This window comes from Durio zibethinus, chromosome 10 (genome assembly GCF_047325235.1).
Source record: "Durio zibethinus cultivar Kanyao isolate XHJ-2024 chromosome 10, ASM4732523v1, whole genome shotgun sequence".
Classification (NCBI taxonomy): domain Eukaryota; kingdom Viridiplantae; phylum Streptophyta; class Magnoliopsida; order Malvales; family Malvaceae; genus Durio; species Durio zibethinus.
Genome location: NC_143171.1, coordinates 23517858 through 23545450, shown reverse-complemented (window position 1 = coordinate 23545450; position 27593 = coordinate 23517858). Strand labels below are relative to the sequence as shown.

At 31.4% G+C, this 27593-nt stretch overlaps 6 protein-coding genes and 1 non-coding gene across 7 annotated transcripts; 3 read left to right on the top strand and 4 right to left on the bottom strand.

Moving 5' to 3' along the window:
• Positions 1-3443: 3443 nt before the first annotated feature.
• Positions 3444-5268, top strand: LOC111293377 (transmembrane emp24 domain-containing protein p24delta9-like). The gene is made up of 5 exons (XM_089766268.1): positions 3444-4336; positions 4624-4647; positions 4766-4870; positions 4982-5055; positions 5145-5268. Exons 1-5 carry the CDS (start codon positions 3962-3964, stop codon positions 5191-5193), a joined length of 627 nt encoding a protein of 208 aa, XP_089622394.1. The 5' UTR covers positions 3444-3961; the 3' UTR covers positions 5194-5268.
• A 677-nt stretch (positions 5269-5945) lies between these two features.
• On the bottom strand, positions 5946-8520 carry LOC111292124 (uncharacterized). The gene is made up of 2 exons (XM_022884355.2): positions 7341-8520; positions 5946-6275 (listed from the first exon to the last, which is right to left on the bottom strand). The coding sequence occupies exons 1-2, from the start codon at positions 8484-8486 to the stop codon at positions 6183-6185; spliced, it is 1239 nt and encodes a 412-aa protein (XP_022740090.1). The 5' UTR covers positions 8487-8520; the 3' UTR covers positions 5946-6182.
• A 6320-nt stretch (positions 8521-14840) lies between these two features.
• Positions 14841-18330, top strand: LOC111292128 (pectinesterase 31-like). The gene is made up of 6 exons (XM_022884359.2): positions 14841-15272; positions 15350-15454; positions 15827-15904; positions 16230-16417; positions 17413-17586; positions 18012-18330. Exons 1-6 carry the CDS (start codon positions 15030-15032, stop codon positions 18172-18174), a joined length of 951 nt encoding a protein of 316 aa, XP_022740094.2. The 5' UTR covers positions 14841-15029; the 3' UTR covers positions 18175-18330.
• Positions 18331-19202: 872 nt separating this feature from the next.
• LOC111293376 (uncharacterized) lies at positions 19203-21550 on the top strand. Its single transcript, XM_089767301.1, has 5 exons — positions 19203-19521; positions 19609-19695; positions 20616-20765; positions 20881-21078; positions 21175-21550. Exons 1-5 carry the CDS (start codon positions 19279-19281, stop codon positions 21274-21276), a joined length of 780 nt encoding a protein of 259 aa, XP_089623427.1. The 5' UTR covers positions 19203-19278; the 3' UTR covers positions 21277-21550.
• Positions 21551-21637: 87 nt separating this feature from the next.
• On the bottom strand, positions 21638-21710 carry TRNAA-UGC (transfer RNA alanine (anticodon UGC)). Its single transcript has one exon. It is a non-coding gene; the product is annotated as a tRNA-Ala (tRNA).
• Positions 21711-22100: 390 nt separating this feature from the next.
• Positions 22101-24356, bottom strand: LOC111292119 (Pentatricopeptide repeat (PPR) superfamily protein). The gene has a single exon (XM_022884345.2). It carries the CDS (start codon positions 24217-24219, stop codon positions 22318-22320), a length of 1902 nt encoding a protein of 633 aa, XP_022740080.2. The 5' UTR covers positions 24220-24356; the 3' UTR covers positions 22101-22317.
• On the bottom strand, positions 24343-27512 carry LOC111292130 (vesicle transport v-SNARE 13-like). Its single transcript, XM_022884360.2, has 6 exons — positions 27370-27512; positions 27136-27271; positions 25800-25858; positions 25521-25709; positions 25245-25415; positions 24343-24685 (listed from the first exon to the last, which is right to left on the bottom strand). Exons 2-6 carry the CDS (start codon positions 27227-27229, stop codon positions 24533-24535), a joined length of 666 nt encoding a protein of 221 aa, XP_022740095.2. The 5' UTR covers positions 27230-27271; positions 27370-27512; the 3' UTR covers positions 24343-24532.
• Between the last annotated feature and the right edge of the window lie 81 nt (positions 27513-27593).

Sequence of the window (27593 nt, the reverse complement as noted above, 5' to 3'; positions counted from 1 at the left end):
AATTATAAATAATATTTTTTATATTTTATTATATATTATTAATTTTTATTAAACTTTATCAATTAATCGATTTAAATTTTTTATTAAAATTTTTATTAACTCATTTTTAATTAAAAAAATTTTACCAAATTTACTTAAAACTTTTCATCAAGTTCTAAATGTCACTGAGTCACCTTAATTTAAACAATTCAATCAATCCAACGTTAAGTCATAATCTTGTAGACCCTTTAAGAATACTATATATTGTATAAATTTCAACGTCAGCCGCCTATATGTTGTTCAATATGATCAAGTTGCAAATCTGCTGAAAATTTCTGCTTATTGAACAATATAATAATAGGATCATCAACTACTAATAATAAAAAAATTGATGGATAATGACTTAGTGCATGATGCTTATGATTTTGCTTAAATTTGTTTTACTTGTACGGTTTTGACATCAGATTCTTGAGTCCACCCCCATATCTCTTGTTTGAAATCTGAGTTTTAGATATTGAGATTAGACTTGTTCAGATAACAAGGATATCAGCTGCAGAAAGATGGCGTTTGTCCTTATCACTGGATTCTGTACACACAATGTTATCTTTCTAGGATCCTTCTATAACCCGTTTTAATGGTGGAAAAAAAAATTTTGAGGAAGTAGCTTTATACTAATATCTATGTTCTTTTGGTTTGGAATGGATGTCTGGCGTTGTACATCAATCCATATGATCAAATTCATATGAGCAATTCATGATTGATTCTGAAGAACAATAACCATTTGATATATGGGTGATGAAGGAATATGGTATAAAGGAATCTTGATTAAGTTATTTACTATTGCACCTTTTGTGGTTGATGTGTCTAGCCTTGTTAATTTTTATGTTTTATACGTATTTAACATAAAATAGATACAAAATAGATATACAAATTGTTAAATTTAAATCCGGTTTTGAATTGTTAGATCAATTCTCAAAGTATTATTAAAGCTTGTTTGGTCAATGTCTCTTGAATTAATACCTGATGAGTGGTGAGTTTATCAATTAGATTTTCCTGTCTAGACTACTTGCAATATTATATTCCATCAACCATGGAAACATCCACAAGTTGCAGTATTCCAATGTCCCCATGCATTTTTGCTGTATAATTGATTTTGGGTAACTCTTACTTTGTACAATAGTAAGGTAATACCATGCATTTTTAGCGATAATTTTGAAGAGTTTACCCTGTTTTTGCAAGTTCCATTTGGGAATCCGATTAGAGGATTTAGGTTCCAATCATAAAATGGACATATTGGTGCGGTGGGAGCTAGCCCTCCAATCCAGCTCCCAAATGATATTGCAGTCAATGGAAACGAAATCTTGATTGATGCATGGGTGGAAGCTGAAATTGAAACAACTCAATTTTCTCTGTAAAATAATTCTAGAGCATGATAATTATGGCTTTTGTCCACGGTTGACGGTTCTGAAGCAGCGTGCAAGCAATTAGTATATATGGGATGATTGGAACCAGTCCATGCACGATCTTTGCCCTTCTTTCTATCTCCAATTTATTTCAATATTAACCAAAGTTTCAAGTGCAACTATCTGAAAGATAAACATTTGAAATCAAACTTAATCTAGTTAATTTTTGCAGTTATTTTTAAATCTCAATATTTACGATATTTTCTTTTTATTTTAGCCTGCATGCAAGCATTTTGTAGAGATTTGCCAATTTCATAATCAGATCATCTGTCTCTTGTTTTCAAAAAGTAATATACCCTAGATATAAGTTCAACAGCTCAATATAACTTACCGGTTGATATTACCCCTTGTTTTAAAGGGATATAAAATCATCCGTCTTCGGACGCAACCAAATGTGCCAACAAAAAAGAACTGATACGAATCGGAATAAAGTCGCTACGCTTTCAGGAAGTAATAGTGTCGTCATAACTTTGGTACAATTACTCATGATGTTGTAATATATATGGTCCAGTTCTCATTCAAGTCGCCAGCCATTTCTCCAACTCTATAAATGCTACACTCCCAAACATCTGAACCATCAAACCAACCTCTTCTTTTCTGTCTGTTTTATTGTACCTATGAAAAAGAAGAGGCAGCATAGAGTGTATATATATAACAACAGCAAGAAACAAGGCTTTGAGATACAAACATTGTTGATGAAATATATGTGCTTATCAAGATTGAGTTTGTATTTCAAAGCCTTGGTTTTGTTGCTGCTGTTGTTTTGGAGTTGAGGTCTTTCCCCTTGTAGGTTTATTGAAGTAAATGTTATAGTTGAAGTTGTTGCTGTCATGCAAGTAATTTAAACAAACTAAGGATTATTATTTCATATACTTCTAGTGGTGTTTTTAAAATAGGAGAAGCTGTTGCTGTCATGCAAGTAATTTAAAGGTAAACCTTCAATTTTGTAAAACTTAACTTGCTTTATTAATTTGGTTTTTTATTATGTTTATTTTTTTTTTGGTAAAAAGGACACCGTCATTTTTTTTTTTACAAAAAAAAAAAATCATAACTTAAAAATAAAAGAAGAGAGTGTAAATACCGAGATTTAAACTTTGAACATATTAAATATCTGTTTTTAAAAGTAATTATATAAATTAATTTAACTAAGTTTAAAACTCATTTTATTATGTTTATCATGTACTCATCCTTTACCAAGAATGTATTTCTTCCTTAATCAAATGATAGTTTCAAAATTGGTCACATGATTGAGGCCTAAGAATTTCACAACAACACATAGAACATATTTTTTATACTATTTATATTTTTTTAAATAAATATTCATAATATTTCATAATCTATTGACATAGATCATTCACATTAAAATTTGAGTTAAGTAAAAGTGCCTAACTATTTTTTCATATAAAAAGTTTTCAGTAAGTAAAGATATAATAGGTTGATAATATTATCAATCAATATGATAAAAATATTGAATTGATTTGAAACTTTACAGGCATAATAAGTATGATTATTTTATTAAATTCAACGATTAATTTATTAAAGTGTTTAATGTACATATGGTTATAACACCAATGGAACTTGATCCCTTGTTGATAAATATATTTATAACTTTATCATATGTTTTAGTATAAGAGAGATTGTAATCTATGAATAAATAAAGAAATTACACATATTAAGATTTAAATTTTAGACTTAATGAAAATTTCTTCTTTTTTTTTACAAAAAAGTCACAATCTGAGAACAAAAATATGATTGCAAGTTTAAAATTTAATATTTAAACCTACTAAAAACTAATTTTTAAGAAAATTATATCAACTAATTAGATTAAGCTTCAACTTAATAAGATATAAGTTGAAACTATCATCCCATAGTTATAATCTTCCAATTAATGGTATTTTAAGCTGGATTGGGGCTATGAAATTAGCCTGTTTGTTAAAAAAAAAAAAAAAGGCATTGCTAGTTTATTTCAACTGTAAAATACTTTATTTATTTGACATTGTAAATAGTGATCAAAGCATGAAAAATCAAAATGAGTTAAATTCTCTGTAAAAGCTTTAATTTTACTTTTTGTATACTCAAGCTCGATTCTTGTTCATTGTTTAAGTTTTTTAGTAATTCGGTTCATAAATTGGGTTAAAGCATTTTAATATGTTTTTCGAATAATTTATCAATTTAATCGATTTTTTTAAATTTTTAATAATTCAAGAAATAAACAAATAAAAACCCAAAATTTCCGAACAAAGTAGAATTACTAACATGAAATAATGATAAGTGTATAAAAATAAAACTCAGTTCTACGGAAATTCTATGAATTATTATTATTATTATTATTATTAGTTTACATACGTGGCAGAATCTAATAGGCTGTCATAGACTCACGAATTAACATTCACTTAACGTACATCAATGCCAACATTAACAGAAACAGATCTCTTTCTCTTCCAAAGTTTCGAAGTTTCAAAACAAAAGAAAAGAAAAAAAAAAAACCTGGGATTCAATTTTCTTTGTCTAAAACAACAATGTCTGGATTAAATCTGGGTTTAGTTCGGGTAATCCTAGGATTAATGTTGGAAACAGACATTGAGGAATCAATGAGATTTGAGTTGGATTCAGGGTGCACCGAATGCATTTCAGAAGACATCAAGACAAATGCAATGACTGTTGGCAAATACACCATTGTCAATCCAAATGTAGGTTACCCTTTGCCTGATTCCCATAAACTCACTGCCAGGGTATGTCCCAAGCAATTTTCTTTTTTGAGTTTGTTGATTTTTATTTTCATTTCTTTTGGATTTTTGGAGGTTGATTTTTGCTTGATTTTAGAAGTTGAATTTAGTTTGGAAAGTTTAAGAAATAATTTGAAGATAAATTTTCCTATGTTGGGTGAATCTATGGTGGAAGTTTTATATATGAACGACTTTGGATGGTCGGATTGGGATAATAATTTGGAATGAAAATGGGTAATTTAAAACTTCAATCGTTCTTGATTTCTTCTTAGATGCATTTCTGTTGTTGGACTTGACTTTTTTTTTCTATTTTTTAATTTTTTTAGTGTTCATTTATACATTTGTTTTAGGTAATTAATGGAAAAGAAAAGAAAAAGGATTAATGGACATATCATAAAATTATGAAATATAAAAAATTATGCTTTGGAATTAGCTCCCTTGCTTTTCAATTTTAGGGGATAGATTTTGGTGATAACAAGGTATTTATTTATTTTTTGTAGGTGACTTCACCTTATGGGAACGTTATCACCTTGGTGATCATGTGAATTCAGGTACTTTTGCATTTACTGCAGCTGAGGCTGGTGATTAAACTACTTGTTTTTGGGTAATGAACACAAGCCTCCTGTAAGGATTACAATTGATTTTGATTGGAAAACTGGTGTTGCTGCTAAGGATTTGCCCAAGGTTGCCAAGAAAGGACAGGTTGAAGCAAGTGGATTTACCACATCCCTTTTCATACTGTTTGTTTCATGGTTATTACTTTGATTTTTTATTTATGAACATTATTGACTTACATTTATGTGTTTATGATAGACAATGGAACTTCAGTTAAACAACTGTATGTCACTGCTACAACCATTCGTGAAGAGATGTTTTATCTTCGTGAGGTATGTTCGATTACGAGCACCAATAGATTTTTACATTTTTTTTGTCTTTCTTTTTGCAATCTGTGTTTTTTTTTTTTTTTTGGTGTCAGAGAGGAAGAAATGCTACAGCGTAATAGAGACAAAAATGGCTACTCTTAGTTTCTTTTCGTTCGTTGTATGCTTTTTCTGTAGCTGGGCTGCAAATATGGCATCTAAAGGCATTTTTTGAGAGGACGAAGCTCCTGTAGGTTTGCTCTTCTACTTCTGACTTTTAGCTTTTGGACAGTTACAGGCTTCTCATCTGTACCTTCATTCTCCTTTTCAGTGGCTAAACGAATTTATCAATTGAGCTGGAATTGTAGCTTCCAGGATTTCACACCAAATTTTCCTATCTGCTGCACTTTAAACTTACTTTTTGTTGATTAATATATTATTATTCTTTTAAATCAGCATGTGGGATAAAATCAACTAATACAAGAAGTTCTGAGCCAGACCAAGATAACTTGGTCATTCCCACCAAAAGTAACAAGACCGTTTAAAACAAGACAAAGTTTTGCAAAAAAAAAAAATTCAGAATAGGAACCTTTTTTTTTTTTTAATTTTCAGAAACTATTATTACCATTGCAATCCATTAATCTTTGGATTCTAAAACAGTTTTCACACAACCTAAAGAATAATTGAAAGTAGTCAAGCTGTCTAAATTATGAAATATATCAAACGTTTTAGTGACACTATCTCCAACCCATAAACCATAAATCTCCTCTCATGTGAGAACCCTGGTTATGTCTTCCAAAAAGCACAGTAGAAAGGTCGACAGTCCAGGATTATGGCCAGAGTAATTTGTAAAGAAAAAATTTCCAAAGGCAAGCCTACGCATAGCATAGCATTACATTATCATCATCAGGTTGATATAACACGCAAGCACATCATGGCATATATTATCATCATCATGCTTGAAAATAAGCAAGCACAAGTGCGCAACCACTCTAACCCAAATATTTGGGGATTTTATTCACACACACACACACACATACACGAAGCACTCAGAAACGATAGTAAGTAGATACCATTAAAGGAGGCATGCCTCAACCTTTTATTTAGTAGCTATGATGGCATGAACTCCATTTACAGAGTGACCACCAGTTTGATTACTCATCATCATCATCATGGCGCCTGTGATGGTGGTGCCTAAAGCGGTGATGCTTCTTCTCCTCATCATCATCATCAGGGTTGTCATCCCCCTACAATTTTAATTTTGATTGATCAAATGAATTTTGAGACAAAAAGTACATATATATATATATATAACAACATAATTGACCTAACCATTCCAACATATGATAGTATAAATCTTCTGAAACTTAAGTTCCTTCCAAATCATCTAGCCATATTTACTCGTTTCATATTTCTTGACACCTAGTATAACTTCAAATTAGCAAGTCCCTAAGTTTCAATATGTAGCCATACAAACAGAAAAAAATGAACTTTTTAAAACTTCAAAATACAAGTGTTCAACACAAACAAACAAAAACTGTTCAAATTTTACTAAATAGAAATGCCTAGATGCATGTTTTGAAAAGCCCAAAATGATCCTTCATTTCGAACAGAGATGATAAAACACAAATCCAAAGAATAAAAGAAGCCATAGCAATGTGTCCCAAAGGCAATATTTATTAACATTGTTTAAAATCAAGTAAATTTAGAACACCAAACTTGCTTATTCATGATAAAATATTTCTTCAATAAAGAACTTGCTAGAAAATGCCAACCTCATAAGAAATCAATGGAATAAAATGCCTATATGATCTATAAAGCTATAGTAAACCATATAAACAGTAGTACTAGAATTGATACCTATATTGCTAACAATCACTTAGAGAAATTAAGAGTCAAGCAATCCACATGTAAAATTTCACTCCCCCTGCTTGCCACCCTCAACACGCATGATGCATATCAAAACAATTTTAACAATTTTAACTCCTCCCAACTTATGCTAATAATTCTGCAAATTCCATATATTGAAGCACATCCTATCTAATACTAGATCAAGATCGAAACAATATCATCTAGATCTACACCAGCTTTGTAGTTTACAGGCATAAATCTCAACAAGCAAAGACAAAAGTCTGAAAAGACTAACGACAAGCAAGAATTTCTAACAATTAGCCAAAGTCATCAAAAAGAAATCCAATCAAAGAGAAAGCTAAAAACTTTCATCAAACACTAAAACTAAAACTACAAACCACATTAAAGCTATCAACTTTATTTTCCCCAAAATTTCAATCAAAACATGTAAAACTACTTACATATTTCTTGCGGCCATAGCCTTCTTCACCGCCATAAGTGGGATTCCTATACCCTCCTTCCTCTTCCTGCGATCTCCCATAACTAGGTTTCCTCTCATACTCACTCCTCTCCTCTCCATATCCCTCACTGCCATAGCTCTGCTTCGTCCCATACCCGGACCCATATCCGGTCTCCGTCCTATCTCCATAACCCGACCCATATTCGTCCTCATTCTTTCGTCCATGTCCAGACCCACCTCCCTCATACTCTGCCTTCCGTCCATACCCAGTCCCGTATTCAGATTTGGACTCCCCATACCCGGGTTTCCTCCCATATTCGGATCCATATTCTCCATACTCTTGTTTTCTGCCATATTCAGTTCCGTACTCGGATTCCTGTTCTCCATACTCAGGTTTCCCGCCATATCCAGTTCCGTACTCAGATCCATGTTTCCCGTACTCGGGTTTCCTGCCATATCCAGTTCCGTACTCTGATCCGTGTTCCCCATACTCGGGTTTCCTGCCATATCCAGTTCCATAGTCGGATCCGTCTTCCCCATACTCGGGTCTCCGGCCATACCCAGATCCAAATTCAGGCGGCGGAGGCTGCTCAAATTCTGGTCTCCGTCCATAATCAGATCCGAATTCCGGTGGATGTGGCTGTTCGTATTCGGGTCTCCGGCCATACCCAGATCCAAACTCCGGAGGAGGCGGCCGCTCAAATTCAGGTTTTCGGCCATATCCAGATTCAAATTCCGATCCGGGTCGTTCAAACTCCGGCTTCCGTCCATAACCCGATTCGGATTGTCCATATTCAGGCCTCCCATAACCAGGCTCATCTTGAGCCCCATACCCACCAGGTCCACCACCATAAGCGGGTCCAGGTCCGGGTCGTCCAGGTCGGGGCTTAGGTCGGCCATAACTGCTGTATTCAGTTTGGAGAGACTCTTCGGCGTAAGCACAGAGCTCGGAACCGGAAGAGAAATGGGGACGGTCGTAATCAAAGTCTCCATCAGACGGTGTGGATGAAGGATAGCAAGTCTCCTCGGACGGTTCCAATGGGCGCCCGTAGGTTGATTCGAGATTGTATCCACCACCGTAAGGCGTCGGATCGAACTCGTCGAATTCGTCGACGTCATCTTCGCCCGGCCTCGAGTAATACGGCATTGTTTCACTAGCGTTTCGAAAGCAGAAAGTTTCTAATGAAAATGGAGAGGTGAGGGGAAGCGTTTTAATTGGAAGTTTGAGTATAGGGTTTAGAAGATAAAACGATGACGTTTTGGATTAGAGGATAAGAACAATGACAGCGTTTGGAGGGGATAGGAGAAATGATTTTTTTTTTATGTGGGGGTCTTAGTCTAACTGTCAATGTCTTCGGATCCGCAAAGTGTAGAAATGTGGACCGTTGGATTAGCCTTTGCCGACAACTTGAACCAGGATTTATGTTCACATCTCATTTTGGATTTGAGCTGAATAATTAAATGTGCCCAATCAATGGACTAAAAAATTGCTACCACATCTAAATTTATTGTTAAATAACAATTGCGTTTTTCATTAAAAAAAAAATGCTATTGCTCCTGATTTTTAAAATTGAGTAAGAATAAGATTTATGTCCGCCATACTTACCAATTATTATTGCGTAAAAAAATTGAAAAAAAAAAAAGACAATGAGATTAATATATGCTGTTGTTAAAATATTTGTATTTAAATTCGTTTAATTTTTATAATATTAATTTTTAATTTTAATTAATATTAAACAAAAATTATTTATTAAAAAATTAAAAAAATTAAGATATTAAATAAATAAAAAAATTTATCCAAAACTTTTTAAATTTATCATAAATAATAAATTTATTATTTAAATTCATTAATTATTTTATATTTATTTATTTAAATTCATTAATTATCATATATATATTTATTTATTTTGCTTTTCAATCCAAACCTAAACTACTAGAATAAAAAAGAGATTTTGATCGCCACAAAAAAAAAAATTACTGATTTTTTTATTACTAATAATAAAAAATCACTTCAAGGAAAAATCAACAAAAAAATTCTCAGATATTTTAATGGTTTAATTTCAAATAAACCTTGGAAATTTATTTCAAAATGTAAATAAACCCTTCGTCTTTTATTACATGAAATCAACCTTTTCCCATATATACACCTTAGAAGATTGAAGAAAGACATACAAGGGAATATCCAAGCATTCAAGAACATTTAATTTTTATATATAAGATTAATAAAATCATATATAAGATTAATAAAATAAAAAATAATTTTTATAACATTAACATTTAATTGGTGTCAAGTTTAAAATTACAAGTGATTATTATAGTTACATTCAAATAAATTATATGTAAATTTTAGTCAAATAATATCTATAATTATTTAACAACATATGTATATTGGATTAAAATTTTTTAATTTTTTTATTAATTTTACCCAAAAATATTTTTTACTAATTATTTTTATTATAATATTACCTAAAAATTTTTCCTTGCAAAATTTCCCTTTTTTGCAACGTCATTACTTTTTTCACTTTTCTTTATTTCCTCACCAAAATGGTGAGTTTTGCAAACTATATATTTAAAATATTAATTATATATTCTATTTGGTTTTTTCTTCTTTATTCATTTATTGTTTCTTAAATATTTTTTAAAAGTTACGATTTAATATTATTTCTACCAAAATATAAAACATAAAATATTATAACTTCTATTTTCTCAATAACACAAAGAACATTTATTAATGCATACAAAATAATAGAAAAAACATATATTAATTAATATAAAAGGTTATGAAGTACTTAGTTTTAATTATTAAATGAATAAAAAATATTATTGAATTAATATGAACTAAGTTATTGCCTTTATATATTTATTTATTTATAAAATATGTTTCTATCATTCAATTTCATATTGTTGCATTATAATAATCTCTTATCATGAGATATAAAATTAAATATATAATCTCTTAGTTAATATCTTATATGTGATTTAAAATAATGAAAAAAGATAGATTGTTGATATTAAATAAATATTTAATCTTTTATGATAATTGAATGTGCATTTTATCATAATAATTTGTGCATTGCATTATAATAATATCTAATTGTGTGCAAAATAAATCATATAATCTTTTATCATTATCCCTGTTACCTAAAATAAATATCTTATTTCTAATTTCAAATTTATAATTCTTATCATATCTTCACCTTTTTTATCGATCTCTAATTCTAACTTCTTCAATATGATATTATAATACTAGTATAAACTAAAATTTCATTAAAAGCAATATTGTTAATTTCATTTTGATACTAATTTCGTTACTGTACTAGTCGATACGCTCCACTTATGTCAAAATACTATAACTTAAAGATGATTCTTGGTATTTTACTTGATATCAAGTATTGGGTAATACCAGTTGATTTTATTAGTTTCGGTTGGTTTCTTGAATTTTGGTGAATTTTAGTGATTTAGTTTCTTTCGGCCAATATGTGAATATGAAATATATTTTGTCATTTTAATTTATTTTTTGTTGTTTAACTATTTTAACCTAATAAAAATAAAATTAATGAATAAAATGACCTTTGAAAGTTTTGTTTCTCAATTTTTTACTTCAACTTGTTTTCTATTACACTTTATTTTTTCAAACCAAAGTTTGTAAGTATTTTAATTTCTTTCAATAAAGCGATATTACTCTCTCTAAAGTTTAACAATTCTAAAGTTAAAGTTAATTTCTTTTTCATCTTTTTGTTTTTATCTTAATATATTTTTTACTTGAAAAACAAAAATACTCATTTAAATGTCATATGATTAGATTAACTTATAAAAAATATCATGATAAATTGATGATATTATTTATTATACTTTTAAACTTATTTATTTGATTTTTAAAATATTGTGTATTTATTTTGCATATTATTGATAGTATTATTATGTACAAATCTATGTATATTTATAAATATATTTGTACTAAATTGAAAGGTCCAAAATATTATTATGTTGAAATAAATTGGTGGCATATATCATTTTTTTTAAAAGAAAACCGGAACATTATTCGATATAGTATTAACAATCTTGGTTAAGACTCAATTTTGATGGATAATAAATATCAAAGCTTTGCAATATTTGATTGATTTGAGACTAATAGATCTTTTTTTTTTTTTTTTTTGTGTTTGAGTTCTTATATACTTTTCTCTATGTTGAATTGCTAATGAAAAACTAACATGTTAAAAGTTGAATAAACTTTAAAGTTTCGTATAGCTTTCCTTTGAAATATCACTATTAATCTGTACAACAACTCTAATTAATTTTGATCTAATTACGATGACAAACAAATTATTTTCCAACTAGTTTTAAACTCATGCTATGCATAGATAAGCAAACGACTATGATATTTATTATATGTAACATTATTAATTTAAAAAAAATTGTATGAGTAAAATAGTGAAAGGTTATATTAGCATAATAAATACATGGCTATATTTAACATACCTTTTTTTTTTTTTTTTAACATTGGAAAGTCAAGTTTTTATTTCTATCAAATATTTAAAAATATTATGTAATTTCAAAATTTTAAGATCAAGATAATTGCTATTTTTTTCAATTCAAAAAATGAATTGTCAAATATTACTTATTTGAACATTTAAAGATTTATATTTGTGTTATGCACAAAGTAAGTGTATTTATAATAAGTTTTATGATATAATATTATTTAAAAATTTAATAAAATTATAATTTTATAGAACAATTTAAATTTTATTTTCATGATTACAAAAATATTGATAGTGATTGATAAAAAAAAACTTAAATCACCTTCAATAATTTTTTTATCATCATTTTATTTACAATTTAATAAATAATCTTGATTTGATTATTAAAAATAAAGTTATAAAAGTACCAAAAAAAAGTGTAATATAGATTTTTTTATTTATTCAAAAAGATAATTTAAGGATTACAAAACTTAAAAATCTCACCAAAGAATGCTCCAATGCATGAATAGAAAAACAATTATAATAACACCTGATAATACACACAATTTAATTTCTCAAAAAAAAAAAAAAAAACAATACACACAACCTAACCTCCATAGAGTTTACTACTAATAGGCATAAAATAATTTTGTTTTTTCCACTTCCATTTTTGTTAAAAAATCAACAATATATTTGCTACTTTGCTTATCTAAAAGGCATGGGCAAAATCAACCATTCTAATTTTGCTTATAACAATTAAAAACTCTATGCTACTTTCAAGGTCGTGAATATTTAAATGTTAATTATCACTTTAAATCTAATACAATATATATTCACTTAATTTTAAGAGAATATAAAAATAATTAATTAGATAAAATTACATGTTTAAAAAATCAATGTGAAAATAAAATTTGATATTAATTGTATGAAATTTTTTTGTAATATTAATAAATTAAATTTAAAACTTAATTGTACGTATGTTTTTAGAATAGATGAAGGAGTTATATTAATATATATATATATATATAATATTATGAAAGAGTTGAATTTACATTAAAACAAAAACATTAGCATTTTTATTTCAACATTGTTTGTGTTTTTGTTATGAAATGGTAGCACATCAATTTGGTATCTTCAAATATTTACCTACAAAAAAATTGAATTAAAAATGTCTATTTAAAAAATATATAAAAGAATATAAGAAATTGGGTATAAAAGTTTTAATTATAGTTTTAGTATTTTTAAAATTTTAGGACTTGTTAAATGAAATAAGTAGTAAATTTCACAAAATAGAGGAATTTGTTTCATTTTTTTATAAGATTTTTAAAAATTATAAACTAACACCCTTTACATCATCTAAAGCTTCATTTATTAAGAACTTATAAAATAATCTTTTCATTTTCAATTGAATCCAATATATATTTAGTCATGTCATAATCAACTGTATCATTTTAGGTCAATTTGGCTTACAATACAATATTTGAGAATTCTTATAATTTGACTCCTAATCAATGCATAATCACCTAGCATGATGGTATCCAAATTAATCAACCATCTTTGGCATCTTATTGTAAAATCTCACAAATTAATATAATCTTATTGAGTAATCTCCTAAAATAAACAAAACTCATTAAGCCTATATTAATTAACAACTCGCAAAAAAAAAAAAAAAGCAACATCACATTCAATATATATACATATATATATATATATAATATCTAAGATTTACCTTTAAATTATAAATTAGAAAAGAAAAAAAACTAAAATATATAATTGGTAAAATTGCTATTTTAAAAATAAAACCTAACAATTGCACAAACAAAAAAAATGAGTAAAATCTCAATAAACTTACAAAAAAAAAAATAGCAAGCAAGATTACAAAATAAATTTTTTTTTATAAGATAATAGAGATAAAATTGTAATAAAACAAAGTTAAAGAATAGTTAAATTTGATTTACTTAATATTTTAAAAACATTTGTATTTATATTATTATCAAGAAACATTATCATAAATGTGTTAAAAACTTACTATTATTAATCGTCTAATGTAATAAGTAATAAAATAAAAGAAATTAATGTAGTTTTCCTTCAAAATTATAAATTTTGAATTATTGTCTAATCTGTTCTTTCTTTTAAAAGAAAACAAAATCTTTCCTAATTTAATTATATCATTATTGTCAACTCATTAAATGGCACATTTTTATTTCTTAATTTACTACATTAAATTTCATTTAATTTTTCAAAATAATAAGAAAATATGGAAATATATTTAAGAGTAATTAATTTTTTATTTAGTTTCTTTTTTTATCTGTATTATTGACCAAATTAATTGTAATTTATTTATTTAAGGTAAAAATATTGAATATTTAAAATGTAATAAATGCAATTAATTTAGTCTAACTAATTATTTTTTAAATAATAAAAATGTTACTATAAAAAATAACAAAAATGTTTTATATAAATAAAATGCATTTATTAGAGAACATATTGATATTTAAACCTATTTATATGTAAAAAATATTAGTTATCCATATTAGACTATTTTCTTTTTTATTAAAAACTTTAACTTTTATATAATTATATAAAATATAAAATAAATAAAATTGATATCTAATAAGTATAATTGCATCAATGATCCCAATTTCCCACTTTCTATTGATTTTATAATGAAAGTTTTTTTTTTTTTAAAATCAAATGCACAATCTGAAAAATTAATTTTAATTCCTAAATTGTGCTTCAATTTCCTTTCTTATACTTTTCCATACAGCTGTTTATATTCCTTATAAACGGTAAGAAAGACAAGATAAGATTCTCTTTAACTTTATTCAAAGAAACAAGAAAAAAAGTTTGGACTCCTGACAAAAGCAAAAACATAATTCTAACATCCTAGATTTTTGCTGGTAATTTGATCGGATAATTTGTTTGTTTCGCATCAAACATATTCGAATTTAAAATATTATATTATAATTTAATAAATATAAATATAATTTTTTTATTTTTATTAATAATTCAAATTATATATTCATATTCTATTTTATATCATTGTATTGCGCTATGTAGTAAGAATGATACAATTCTTATAAGTTTAAACCCTCCATCTTCTGTTCATTTATTGCCTCTTCGCTGGATCCCATCACCCAATTTTTAACTGAAAATCACTAAGAGATAGTCAATACTTTGAGCAGACAGAGAGAAAGAGAGAGAAAAGAGAAGGGTTGATTTTGATTTGATCAATGTCGGCAAGGGTAATAACAGTGTCGCAAGACGGCAACGGAGACTACCGAACTGTACAGGAAGCCATAGACGCAGTTCCACTCTCCAACACTTGTCGAACTGTCATACGACTGTCACCTGGTATTTACAAGCAGCCCGTTTATGTTCCCAAGACTAAGAACCTCATCACCTTGGCTGGTCTCCGACCTGAGGTCACTGTTCTTACTTGGAACAATACCGCTACTAAAATTGAACATCACCAGGTAAAGTATGCATCTTTTTGTGCTACCTTATCTGGGTTTTTGCCTCGTGTAATGATGATGGTGTGGTTTTCCTGAAGGCTTCGAGGGTGATTGGGACAGGGACTTTTGGATGTGGGAGTGTGATTGTGGAAGGAGAGGATTTTATTGCCGAGAATGTCACTTTTGAAAACTCTTCTCCTGAGGTAAAGTTTTAAAATCCTCTCTTTTTTTTTTTAGCTTATTTTCTGGATATTTTTCCTGTGCTTCAAATTGTGATTGAAGTTTTGTTCTTGGGGTTTTGTGACTAAGTATCATTATCAAGAAGTTCAGTTCTTGAATTTTTTTCTCAGTATATTTGCCTTTCAGCTATGTGGTTATTGAATACAGCAGACCATTTATGATTGGAAGTTTACCTTTTGATTTACTGAATGATAGGATTTTTAGAATTTGGGGGTGTTTGCAGCTTCCACAGGAGGTCTGGTCATTGTCAAAAAATGCAGATTTTTAGTTGCGTTGAAAATGCTTCGAAATTGCTGTTCCGGTTATTCCTATGTCATTAATCTTCTTTCTTACAGGGTTCGGGGCAAGCTGTTGCAATCAGGGTAACAGCAGACCGATGTGCATTCTATAATTGCAGATTTCTGGGGTGGCAGGTGCTTAACTCTCTCATTTTGGTTGGCCTAATGTCGTAGTGTTATTAAGCAGTATAGTGTAGCATTCTACCCTTTGTTTCAGTGCAAATTGTAGACCTTTTGTTATTTTAAAAATCATTAACAATCTATCTTTGCTGGCTGAACCTGTTAAATTTGATATTTTCAATTGACTGAAGAAACAGTCGGCAAAACTATATTTTTGTGTGCAGACAGTGTTGGCTACCTGCTAAGGTCTTTTGGGTAGTTCATGACAAATTTAGAGGTTTAATTGTGTTCATAAAGTTGTACTTTAGCAAACATCTTACGGATTGTATAACCTTTGCAGGATACACTCTACTTGCATCATGGAAGACAGTACTTGAAGAATTGTTATATTGAAGGAAGTGTGGACTTCATTTTTGGAAATAGTACAGCTCTGTTAGAGCATTGTCATATCCACTGCAAGTCAGCTGGTTTTATAACTGCACAAAGCAGGAAAACCTCTCAGGAATCAACTGGTTATGTGTTTTTGAGGTCTGTAGTTGACTAGTTTTCTTGTGTCCTTCTCATTTCTACTATATGTTTTTTTTTTGTTAATTCCTCATTAAGGTTGTCTTTTATAAATTTCCTAAGTTTCAAGTTTTTTAAGGATTTTGATATGTAGAGTTCCTTCCAGGAAACTTAACCAATGTTGAGCTACCGCGATAAAATTTGTCATTGAAAGCTATTTTTATCAAGTTAAAAAGATAAAACTTCAAATAGTTTAAAAGATGGAGTTAACTTTCTAACAAAGTTCATATGTTTGAATCGGAATAAATGGTTTAATAGACACCACTTTGGCATTACATGAGCAGAGTCATGACCCGCTGGTTGGAATCAAATACTTTTTACCAATCCACTTTCTACTCTCCAGCTTGTGAGCAAAATTATTGTCTTGATGATCTATCTTGTATGTTGTTTCTGGGAATGTGGTGGTTGCTGTAATCCTTAACACTTTAGTTTGTTTGTCAAATAGTTGGTTAAGGTTAAATGTCTCTCACTCTGAACTTTGATTATGCTACCAGTTAACTGCAGCCCTTTCTTTGTTGTCTTATGTTGCAATTGGTGTAACCATTTTTAGCCTATGGAATATACTTCTTAGAAAGCTATACTGGCTATAAGTATCATATGCTGTTTATTTAGGGGGTGAACTAGGATTCATTCAACATAAAGCAAAAGTTATGCTGCATTGTCCCAGGTTGTTATTCCCAGTATTTTGGAGAAATAGAAAATGAAATAAAAAAAAATATGGATTCCTTTTGACTTTTCTGTTGAGTGAAATATAATGGTATTAATTTTCTTAATTTTCATCGTTATCAATTGTATATGGCACTGCGATAACTCATCACCTGTCTTCAAAAAGTTTTGCTGATCTGCTGTGACCAAGAAACTTTGTCTGGGTTCCATAGTTATTCTTTTTCTTTTTACAATGTTTACTTCCGTTGTCATATGTCAGTTTTCCTTGTGAACCAGTTGTGGCATTAATGCAGGTGTGTCATAACTGGCAATGGAGGGTCTTCATATTCATATCTTGGGCGCCCATGGGGACCATTTGGAAGGGTGGTCTTTGCCTACACTTATATGGATCAGTGTATCAAACATGTAGGTTGGAATAATTGGGGAAAAGCTGAAAACGAGAGAAGTGCTTGCTTTTATGAGTACAGGTATCTTGTGTTCACTCTGCCCTATTCTCTCAGTTCTATTACTTTTAGATTTAGAAAGTTGCCAACTTCATGCCTATTATCATTTTTATCTCGAAAATTTGGGTATAGCCTAGAAGTGGTCTTAGTGAATTGTGACAATACCATATGCATGACAGAACTGATAGTTTATGTTTATTTGAAAGATTGACCCGTAATTGGAATGATTCCTATTCACTTGGTTATGCAAGTAGGCACGCTGGAGCTTCGGTTTTATATAAAAAAATTGTCAAGCTTGTACAATTTCAACTCTCACCTGCCTGGTCTTGAAAATACCTTCTTTGAAGAGCTTTGCTGGATTTTAATAGTCATCTTTTAACTACCTCTTTTTTCTACTACTTTATGCCACACTACAATTAATTATCTTTCGTCCTTGATTGAAACTGCAGATGTTATGGCCCAGGCTGTTGTCAATCAAAACGGGTTACCTGGGCGAGGGAACTGCTGGATTCAGAAGCAGAACAATTCCTTATGCATGGATTCATTGACACCAATCCGAACAGACCTTGGCTTGCTCAAAGAATGGCCCTGAGAATACCATATTCAGCTTAGAAGTCAATATCGAAACTGGAATGACATGAGTTAAGAATCAGCAATCTGTAATGGTGTTGAACCATTTTATATACATACAATAAAATCTTCGTCGCAGACATTTCAAGCTTAGTGTCAAGGCAAAAGAAGCATTATGCAATATCATATTCCTATTTACAGGTCTCTGCTGTTTGTGAAATGTTTCAAGGTAGTGCTCTCACAATTTAAGAGATATTCTCTGCCATAGGATATCATCCAAGGCCACAAAAGATCAGCCCAATGCTGTGGCCGATAAAAAAGAAAGATCAAACCAATTTTTTTTCCTTTAGTTCTTCTCAGCTTAAAAGCACCAATGCCAAAATAATCTGGTCTTTTGAGATGACAAATTTATTTACAAATGAAATCTATCAATGGTTTCAATGGTTGGAGGTAGACTTGATAATTTAAAATTTGATATGATAATAAAATACAAATATATGATATAAAAATAAAATATAAAAGTTATATAATTTTAAATTTTAATAATAAATATATATAAATTTAATAAAATAAAAATATATATTTTATATTTTTATATTTATATGAATTATGATATATAATTTTTATATAAAATATTATATGAATATATAAATTTTAACATTTTATATTATATAAATATACAAATCCTCAAATTTAAATAAAAAAATGTTGGACGGGGAATTTAAAACTAACATTTTGACTTTTGTTTCTCCTTTTGAGCAAACGTAAAAGTAACTTTCTTCAAAACCAAGCCTGTATTTAATCCAAAAACCTCTTGTTTCTGGGCACAAGACCAAAGCCCCAAGTAGATCCAAGCAACCATATGATTTGGCCAACCACGTGGCGATGTTCTGTTGCACTTTACCTCAGCACATTTGTTTTTCCCATTTTTCTACCACTCAGAAGGGTAATGTTTCAGAGTTGTCACCACGTGTAATTTCTAACAAAATGCCACATCAGATAAGGCAAATGTTTATCTTTCACTCTCCTAACTGTTGCCCTCCACAAGTTTGGCACTTTCCTCCCCTCTTCCATCACCACCAAAAAATATAAAGAGAATCTTGCTGTGTTTATTTTGCACTAGAATTTTGAAAAAGGAAATTAAATATGAGTGAAGTTGTAGCAGGTTTCTTTGCTCCATGCCAACAGAATTATTTTGTTTGTAGAGGTGAGAATTTTAGCAATGGAAAATGGCAAGTGAAGCTGAAGAAAGCAGAACTGCAATGCCATGCAATTTTCAAGTCAAAGCCAAAGCCAAAGAAATATTTGGTTAGCAATGAGTTAACAGTAAAGCCTGCCACTTACTCTGCAAGAATTTCCACTGATATTCCTCTTTATGAGACTCCTGAGGTAACCCACTAACTCATTTCTTTCTCAACTGTTCTTTTTATGAAATGGGTGTTAAATATTGTTATTGGTGAATGTGGGGTTGAACAGGCTTTGTTTGATGAGTACTTGGATGATAAGCCCAGAATTTTCAATGCAATGTTTCCTGACAAACACAGAAGCCAACGGCTTAATCAGGTTTTCTTTTTTGCCCTCTTCCTTTACTTCTTTCATTATGGCTGTTGAGTAATTCTAGAAGCTCATTCTATGTTGAAACTTGAATGGTTTGCTAATTGATTTTATTTTTGATGGGTGTATAAAGTGTTGCAATTAGTGCAAAAATGACATTTCTGGGTACAATGTCTCTGGTAGGCACCATATTTGAAAAGGAAAAAGAGTCCAAAAATGGGATTATTTTATTGAAAAGGAAAAACTGAATATATGACCTTCTGAATACAATTTCATGGCTATAGGATAAAGGGAAAAAAGTCCAATGTCCCTAAGTTAATGTTCTTCCATGAAATCCAACTTCCTTTACCTATAGATTTATCAATATTTTGGTGAAAGGCAAGCTTTTTTGATTGTGATGTGAAACAGCAAAGATGACAGTTTCCTTTTAAACATATAACTTCCAGTTGTGCTTATAGTTTACAGGATTGTAGCATAGGGGAATTTGTATTTCTTCAGTTTTCCTGTTCTGTAATGTTTTTGATCATGGTGGTCAGGAGGCATAAACATTAATGCAGTCAATTTGCTTTCAACTTTTACAAGCTATGTTTTGACAAAGTATGAAGAACTAATACTATTTTCTAATTACGGGGAAGGGCAGGAAGAAGACAGGAACTCATAACGAAGATAAATGAAGAAAATGCATAGATAACTTGAGTCACTTGATCTGTAATTTTTTGGTAATCATTGACATGATGTTCGACCATGCTCATCATGATTCTACTAAAAGTGTTTGATAACATTTTGCTTCTCAATTGATTAACAAGCAGTAAAATTTATTTGTTGGAGCTGAATTGCTTTTTAAACTAGGTAAAGGCTTGGAAGTAATTGGCTGATTGGATGATCTGATCTGTTTTTCACATGTAATTGTGATTGCTGAACTTATGCAGAATGAATGGAGAATTCAGATGTTGCCCCTGCAATTATTGGTCCTAAATGTCTGGCCGGTAGTAGACTTGAGGTTGAGATGCAAGTCAAGAGGTGGAGATTACCCACCGGAAGTTCCTCCTGATATCACAAAAGTTCTTGAGCTTGACATTGTAAGCAGCAAAAGAAAAACATGTGAATTAACAAAGCTTTGCACATTGCACACTATAAATATATATATTTATGTAATTCATTCCTCATATACTATCCAAAGCTCTCGACTTGCAGCCAAGATGGGAACTCCAAGGACTTGATAATGTTGTTGATCCATCTCATTTCACCCTGATTGTAAAAGGAACCTTATACCCTGATAGAAGAGGAAATAAAAGCCGGCTTAGGGGTCATTTAGAGATGAGCATAAGCTTTGTCCTTCCTCCTGCGCTTGCTTTGATTCCTGAAAATGTTCGTGACAGTCTTGGAAAAGGGGTAAGAACATATAAAATCCCTCATATACCATATTGCGCCCTTGATATCGCAGTTCCTCGATATAACTAACTATTTCGGAAGTTGTACTATTGACAGGTGATGACAAAATTGGTTGAGAACATGAAACAGAAAGTTGATGGTAGCTTGCTTGAAGATTATAGCAAATTCAAGAGGGAGAGATCTAATAAGCTTGTATAGGCCTGTCATCGCATCTTCACCAAACTCTAAAGTAAAGTAGTAAAACACTTTTGCATTGATACGCATTACCATTTGAAGATAACAACCCTGTATGCAGTGCTGGACAGAAAAATAAGAATGTCTAGCTTTCGACAAAGTGCTCTAAGAAAATTAGTACTTCTTGCTTAGGTTTACTGATTTAATATTCTTGGAACTTCTTAGAAGGTAGCCCAAATTCTTGAGATTGTAAGGATATTGATGTTGCAAAGTTGCAGTGCGTGAAATTTGTACGGGACAAAATCTATTGCTTGAATGCAGTGTGGACTTTTCTCTGTTTCTGCATTGTTTATTATGTTAGTAAAAGACAGAAAAGTAATTTGAATGGAGATGCGGGGGATCGAACCCCGTGCCTCTCGCATGCAAAGCGAGCGCTCTACCATTTGAGCTACATCCCCGTTTGTTCTTCGGATAGATGCTTGAAGGATAGTCTAAAAGCTAACTTTGGTAAGAGACTTCCAAAACAGAAATCTGTAAATTCAAACAAAATTTTTAATAATCATCCATTAAGTGACAATTCTAAATATGATACAACGAAATAATATGAAAAAAAAGATAAAATGACAGGTTTTAAATTTTAATAAAAATTATGTAAAATTTGAAGAAAAACCAAAATTATATTTATATTTAACATATTGATGCGAATTGTAATATGATGATTTTCGTATTTTATATATGTTAGATATGATATAAATAAATACAAATTCACAAATTACCAAATTTAATAGGTTGCCTTCATATGACAAGTAGATCCAAAGCCTTGTTAGCATGTTGCTTGAGGCATCATGTCAAACATAGTAAAACAAAGTTCATTGTCTTTGTCGATTTCCATTACAAAGGAAGATCCAGTAGAAAATGTAGACATCAAATATAAATTTCCACTTCACATCAAATGCTAAAACAATGAGAAGAATATATGCATTTTGCAATATTTATGACCAAGATTAAATGTTAGCGTAATACAGAAGTTGTTTCATTCAGTATCTGATTTTGCCGCAGTGATAGTCACCAGAAATCACAACAAGAACATGATCCTTGCTTGAAACAATGAAACCGGTTGCGATCTCTGACTACAATTTCCCGATAGTAGATCTTCGAAACAATTTTAAGAGCAGCATGACAGTCTTGGCATATACGTAAGTTCTTGAAGATATAAAGAGGCGTGCCAGGTTTTGTGCTTAGAAGTCCGAAACAGACTGCTAACTTCTCGCTGTGCGAAAACAGTGCCTGCTCCTTCTCCTCCAAATCCATTGCATCATCCTCAATACCATCAGAACCAGAAAAAACTTGTGAAGCCGGATTCGGAATGTAGCCAGCTGACCGCAATCTTCGAACCATATCATCTAACATGAGATAAATCTCCTGAGTTCTTGGATGTGACTTATCCCCTGCACTGAATTGATGAACATGGCCATCTACATGAATAGAACTCATTCCAGGAACCTTCCTAATTCCTTTAGTTGTAAGAACTTTCCGAAGGGAATTGGCTTTTTGTCGCTTACCTGCCAAAGCATACATATTGGAAAGCAGGATATGATATTCTGTGTTAAGAGGATTCATCTCAGTCAGCTTTTGAAGAACACGTTCAGCCAATTGTAGCTTTCCGTGCGAATTGCAGGAACCCAAAAGAGATCCCAAAACAACCTCATTTGGAGGTATTGGCATTTGATTTATCAAAGTTTCAGCGTCCTCCAGACGCCCAGCCCTTCCAAGTAGATCCACCATACAAGCATAGTGATCAATCTTTGGGGTTATACCATACAGCGATTCGAGATTATCAAAATAATAAGAACCCTGATCTATCAGACCAGAATGACTGCAAGCACTTAGAACAGCAATAAAGGTTAAATCATCTGGCTTGACTTCGTCAATCATCCTTGGGAACATATCCAACGCAACTCTACCTCTTCCATGCATAGCTAACCCACTGAGCATAGCATTCCATGACACCACATTCCTTCTTGGCATGCACTCGAAAACTTTAACTGCAGTATCAACCCTCCCACATTTCGCATACATATCTAGCGTGGCAGTTCCCACCATGATATCCATCTCCGTTCCCATCAACTTCAAACCATAAACGTGAACCCATCTACCCATCACCACATCTCCGGACTGTGCACAAGCTGATAATAAAGAACAAAGTGTGATATGGTTCAATTTAAACCCCCAATGAAACACCATGTCACTCAAAAGCAAAAAACCATCCTTACTAAATCCACTCCCCACACAACCCACAACCATTATAGTCCATGCAACTTCATTCCGCTCTGGCATCTCATCAAACAATAACCTTCCACTCCTTACGCCCTCCCACTTCAACACCCCATCCAAAACCACTGTCCATGACACCACATTCTTCTCCTTCATCTCATCAAAAACCCTTCTCATCTCCCTCACCATCCCACACTTCCCATACATATCCATCATTGCGTTAGACACTTTTACCTTCCCTTCGAAACCCATCTTGACCACACACCCATGGCCCTGACTCCCCACCCCAACATCCCGCAACCATGCACAAACACTAAACAAGCAAACCATCGGCACGTCATCAATTTGGATACTGTTTTCAAGCATTTGAGCAAACAAACGTAAAGCATCATGAGGCCTATTTTGGCGAGAAAAGGAGGACATCAGGGCAGTCCAGTCTGCAATATCCTTGCACGAGTGGGGAATTTCAACAAACAGTTTTTGGGCAGAGAGTATATCACCACACGAAGCATAGAAGTGGAGAAGAGTGTTCAGGAGGAAGGAGGTTTGGGTTGCTGAAAGGCCCGTAGTAAGAATTAAGGCATGGAGTTTTTTGCCAATGATGAGGGCAGACTGCTGAGCACATAAGCGAAGAAAGGGACGGAGGTAGCGAGGAGAGAAGGAAGGGAAGGCTTGGAGGATTGGCCATTTCATCTCAATTTTCCTAGCAACAATGAACAGAGATGGGCATAATATATTAAATTATTCTTCGTTGACTGAGCTGCAAATCAGGAAACAACCTAAAATTTTCAAACGTGAAGTGCAAAAGCAACACTATTTCATAAAAGTCGCCACATAGAATTGAAATGATGAATAATACAAAGTCTTGGCATTAATGAAGCATACATATATATATTGGCACTCAAAATGGGCAAAGCTCGCAAGGACAAAATAAAATTATGTCTCTTAGAAACACCCACAAACCCAGACAAAACCAAGAGTGGAAGATACAAATGGTGACTACTGACTATTTAGCAAGTTTGAAGTACAAAACAAGGGCTACAGCAACGATAAGGACTGCGATAATGATGCCAATAATCCATTTGTTCCTGCTCATCCTCCTTGACATAGCTGTCAAAATTCGCTTACTCTTGCCAATATTGTCATCCACACCATGCAGCTGCAATAGGAAGGAAACCACAACTGTGAAAAGATAGCTGTAAAGGTTTACAATCAGCCACTACAGCTTAATGTGAGGAAACTTAAGGTTCAACTATCATAGAAGCCTTACGACACAGTGTGCTCATGTAACAGAAAGGTTTACAATTAGAGCTTAATATGAGAAAATTTGAGGTCTAACTACCATATAAGCCTTCCACATAGCATGTTCATGCAACAGAAAGGTTCATAATCAACCATTACAGCATAATGTGAGAAACTTTAAGGTCTAACTATCATATAAGCGTTTGGCATAGCATGCTCATGCAATAGTCAGCTCAAAACAAGGAGGAAGAAGGAAAAGAATAATGCTTGATTATTACAAGGTGGCATGCTACTGCTTTTTGGCATGAATACTAACATCATAATCAAACAAAATATCCACCAATTAGGAGCTGTTAAGTGGAGTTTGAATGAAATTACAACTCAAATATGAGAAATAAAGCTAAAAAGAGCATACTACTTATGGTAGAGAATTGGAGGTTAAATGGGTTAGAAAACTTGGTGAAAAAAAGAGATACCGTGTTATTGGCATGTAAGAGAGACTGTCGCTGTGAATGTAAATCCTGAAGAATTGAAACACCAAGCTCTTCTGTTTCCAGCATGGTCCTTCTGCTGTCTTTAATTCTGTCACTGCTCTGATTCAACCGCTCCGTAGTCATCATCAGTCTTGATCTTTGATCAGCTGATGCCTATACATATTCATCAATTATAAGTAATCAAAGTTAAATATAAGGAAAGCAGACCAGTGATAGAACCACAACATGTTAAAGGAACATAGAAGAACCAAAACATACCGTGAGAGCATCAGCCATTCCAGACTCTAGCAACTCATCTCTAGCACCTGGATTTAAATTGCCAGATGCAATTCTTTTAACTTCACTTTTCAGATTGTTAAGATCTGATTTATATTCCCTTAACTTAGCAAGAAGCATGGCCTTAACACTTGGCTGCAAACTTCTTGCCTCAAGGTCCATTTTTCGAATCTGAGAAAAGAAAAGAGCAAAATCAAGTTCAATACCCAATAAAAGGAAGGACTAAAGAGGAGTATCCCAAACATGCAGTGAACTAAGCACCAGAGATTCTGCATCTTCCAATCCAGCTCGTATATCAGAAAGTTTTTGTTTCTTCTGTTCTGCAAATCAGAAACAACAATTAAGAATTTGAACGAAGAACAATTGGTTAATTATAGAGGCTGATGCTTGAACAAGTTAAAACCATTTCTCATCAACCACTCTAATGAATTAAAAAATGAATTTACAGCATTATTCTACAAAAGCAAACACATATTATTCAGATTCATACGTCTTGATGTTGTGTCTCCCAAACTCTAAACTGTCACTTTCCTTTACCAATTCAGTGATTCACACAGTAGATGCAAGGGCAATTACAAGCAAGTTATTCTTAAAAAGGAGAAAATTAAAATATTAGTCCCCAAGTAGGAATACATTTAGTCTTTTTCCCCTTAAATGGGATACTCTAAGCCATATCAGCTAAAGGCCATTGTTTACGATGCCAAAACTTATCAAGTGACAGCTGAATTTAATTCTAACTTTTTCCCTTTTCCGTTTTCTTCCTTCTTTTTTTTTTTTTTTTCATTTTGGAATCATATATCTTGATTGTGCGTCTACCAAACTATTTTCTATCACTTTCCTTTGCTGTTTCAGAGATTCACACGATACAAGCCAGTAATAAATTAATAATACATCCATGCAAAGATACGAAGTAAAGAAGAAAATCAAAGCCCTTTTAAAACTTCACAAGCGCACATCAAATTATGATACAGTTATAGATGTTAATTCCAAAACTTGGATTCATTCATATTAGTTTAGTACATTACTGTGCAATTAAATAACTGCAAACTAATTCCAATAGCTACATAGATACCACATTATACTACAGAATTACTTTCCAAAATTCCCGTTTTATTGGTTAAAATTTGGGGTTTTTCAAATTCTTCTCTTAGATATAAGTCAAAGTTCCAAACTCAAGTGGCAAAAGTAATTTTTTTCCCCTAATCTACATCAATGCTTTAAGAATTCTACAAATTAGTAAAAATAAATAAATACTTTGAGCTGAAAATACAGATTATGGAAATCATGATTATTAATTAAATTAGATTTAATTAAAATTTAAAAACCAAAGGAGAGATAAAGAAGATCGGATCTTCTTTTCTTCTTCTACATATCTCCCAATTAAGCAATCTAAATTTTTTTAATAAAAAATCAAATCCTAATTTCTATTTTTTTTTCTGTTCATGAAATCCTAATTTCTAATCAGCAAAAAAGAGATAAGAAACAGATTATTCCATCACGCATCCATAATTAGGTGCAAGAAAATAAAGAAATGAACCAAAAAATTAAAAAAAAAAAAAAGAAAGAGAATTTTAAATATAAAGATTTGAATTATAACCTCCGACAAGAGCAACGGCAGCCGTACACTTCTTGGAAAGATTCGCCGATAGCTCGCAATACTGCCGTTCATATCCTTCGAAAACTTCACTCATCTTTTAATTTCTTCTTCCAAAATTAATTCTCTTTAAAATAAACTGAAAATCCGGAAATTAAAATCAGCTAAAATTTTGATCCAAAATAAAGAGAGAGAGAGAGAGAGAGAGAGAGAGAGAGAGAGAGAGAGAGAGAGAACCTGGGATGCCGATGATCGTGGCTCCTTTCCTGTTAAGAAAAAGACGACCAAACGACAGCGCTTTTGGTTTTTTATTGTGCAAGTGGTGGTCTTATGGGAGTTCGTTTCTACTTTTCTATACAGCTATTGGTATGATTAATTTCATTGTGTTCACTCTAATTTGCGAGGTGTTTATTCCACATGGGCATCGTTATTGTAGCCAATTTAATTAGCCAATCAATTTA

Coding starts and splice junctions, on each gene's coding strand:
- LOC111293377 (XM_089766268.1), top strand. CDS start 3,962: ATGTCTGGATTAAATCTGGGTTTAGTTCGGGTAATCCTAGGATTAATG. Junction 4,337..4,623: donor CTATGTTGGGTGAATCTATG/GTGGAAGTTTTA, acceptor TTTCAATTTTAG/GGGATAGATTTTGGTGATAA. Junction 5,056..5,144: donor AGATGTTTTATCTTCGTGAG/GTATGTTCGATT, acceptor TTTTGGTGTCAG/AGAGGAAGAAATGCTACAGC.
- LOC111292124 (XM_022884355.2), bottom strand. CDS start 8,486: ATGCCGTATTACTCGAGGCCGGGCGAAGATGACGTCGACGAATTCGAC. Junction 6,276..7,340: donor GCTATGGCCGCAAGAAATAT/GTAAGTAGTTTT, acceptor TTAAAATTGTAG/GGGGATGACAACCCTGATGA.
- LOC111292128 (XM_022884359.2), top strand. CDS start 15,030: ATGTCGGCAAGGGTAATAACAGTGTCGCAAGACGGCAACGGAGACTAC. Junction 15,455..15,826: donor TTGAAAACTCTTCTCCTGAG/GTAAAGTTTTAA, acceptor TCTTTCTTACAG/GGTTCGGGGCAAGCTGTTGC. Junction 17,587..18,011: donor GCTTGCTTTTATGAGTACAG/GTATCTTGTGTT, acceptor TTGAAACTGCAG/ATGTTATGGCCCAGGCTGTT.
- LOC111293376 (XM_089767301.1), top strand. CDS start 19,279: ATGAGTGAAGTTGTAGCAGGTTTCTTTGCTCCATGCCAACAGAATTAT. Junction 20,766..20,880: donor AAGTTCTTGAGCTTGACATT/GTAAGCAGCAAA, acceptor CTCGACTTGCAG/CCAAGATGGGAACTCCAAGG. Junction 21,079..21,174: donor GTGACAGTCTTGGAAAAGGG/GTAAGAACATAT, acceptor TACTATTGACAG/GTGATGACAAAATTGGTTGA.
- LOC111292119 (XM_022884345.2), bottom strand. CDS start 24,219: ATGAAATGGCCAATCCTCCAAGCCTTCCCTTCCTTCTCTCCTCGCTAC.
- LOC111292130 (XM_022884360.2), bottom strand. CDS start 27,229: ATGAGTGAAGTTTTCGAAGGATATGAACGGCAGTATTGCGAGCTATCG. Junction 25,859..27,135: donor TGCCGTTGCTCTTGTCGGAG/GTTATAATTCAA, acceptor TCTGATTTGCAG/AACAGAAGAAACAAAAACTT. Junction 24,686..25,244: donor TCTTACATGCCAATAACACG/GTATCTCTTTTT, acceptor TTCCTATTGCAG/CTGCATGGTGTGGATGACAA.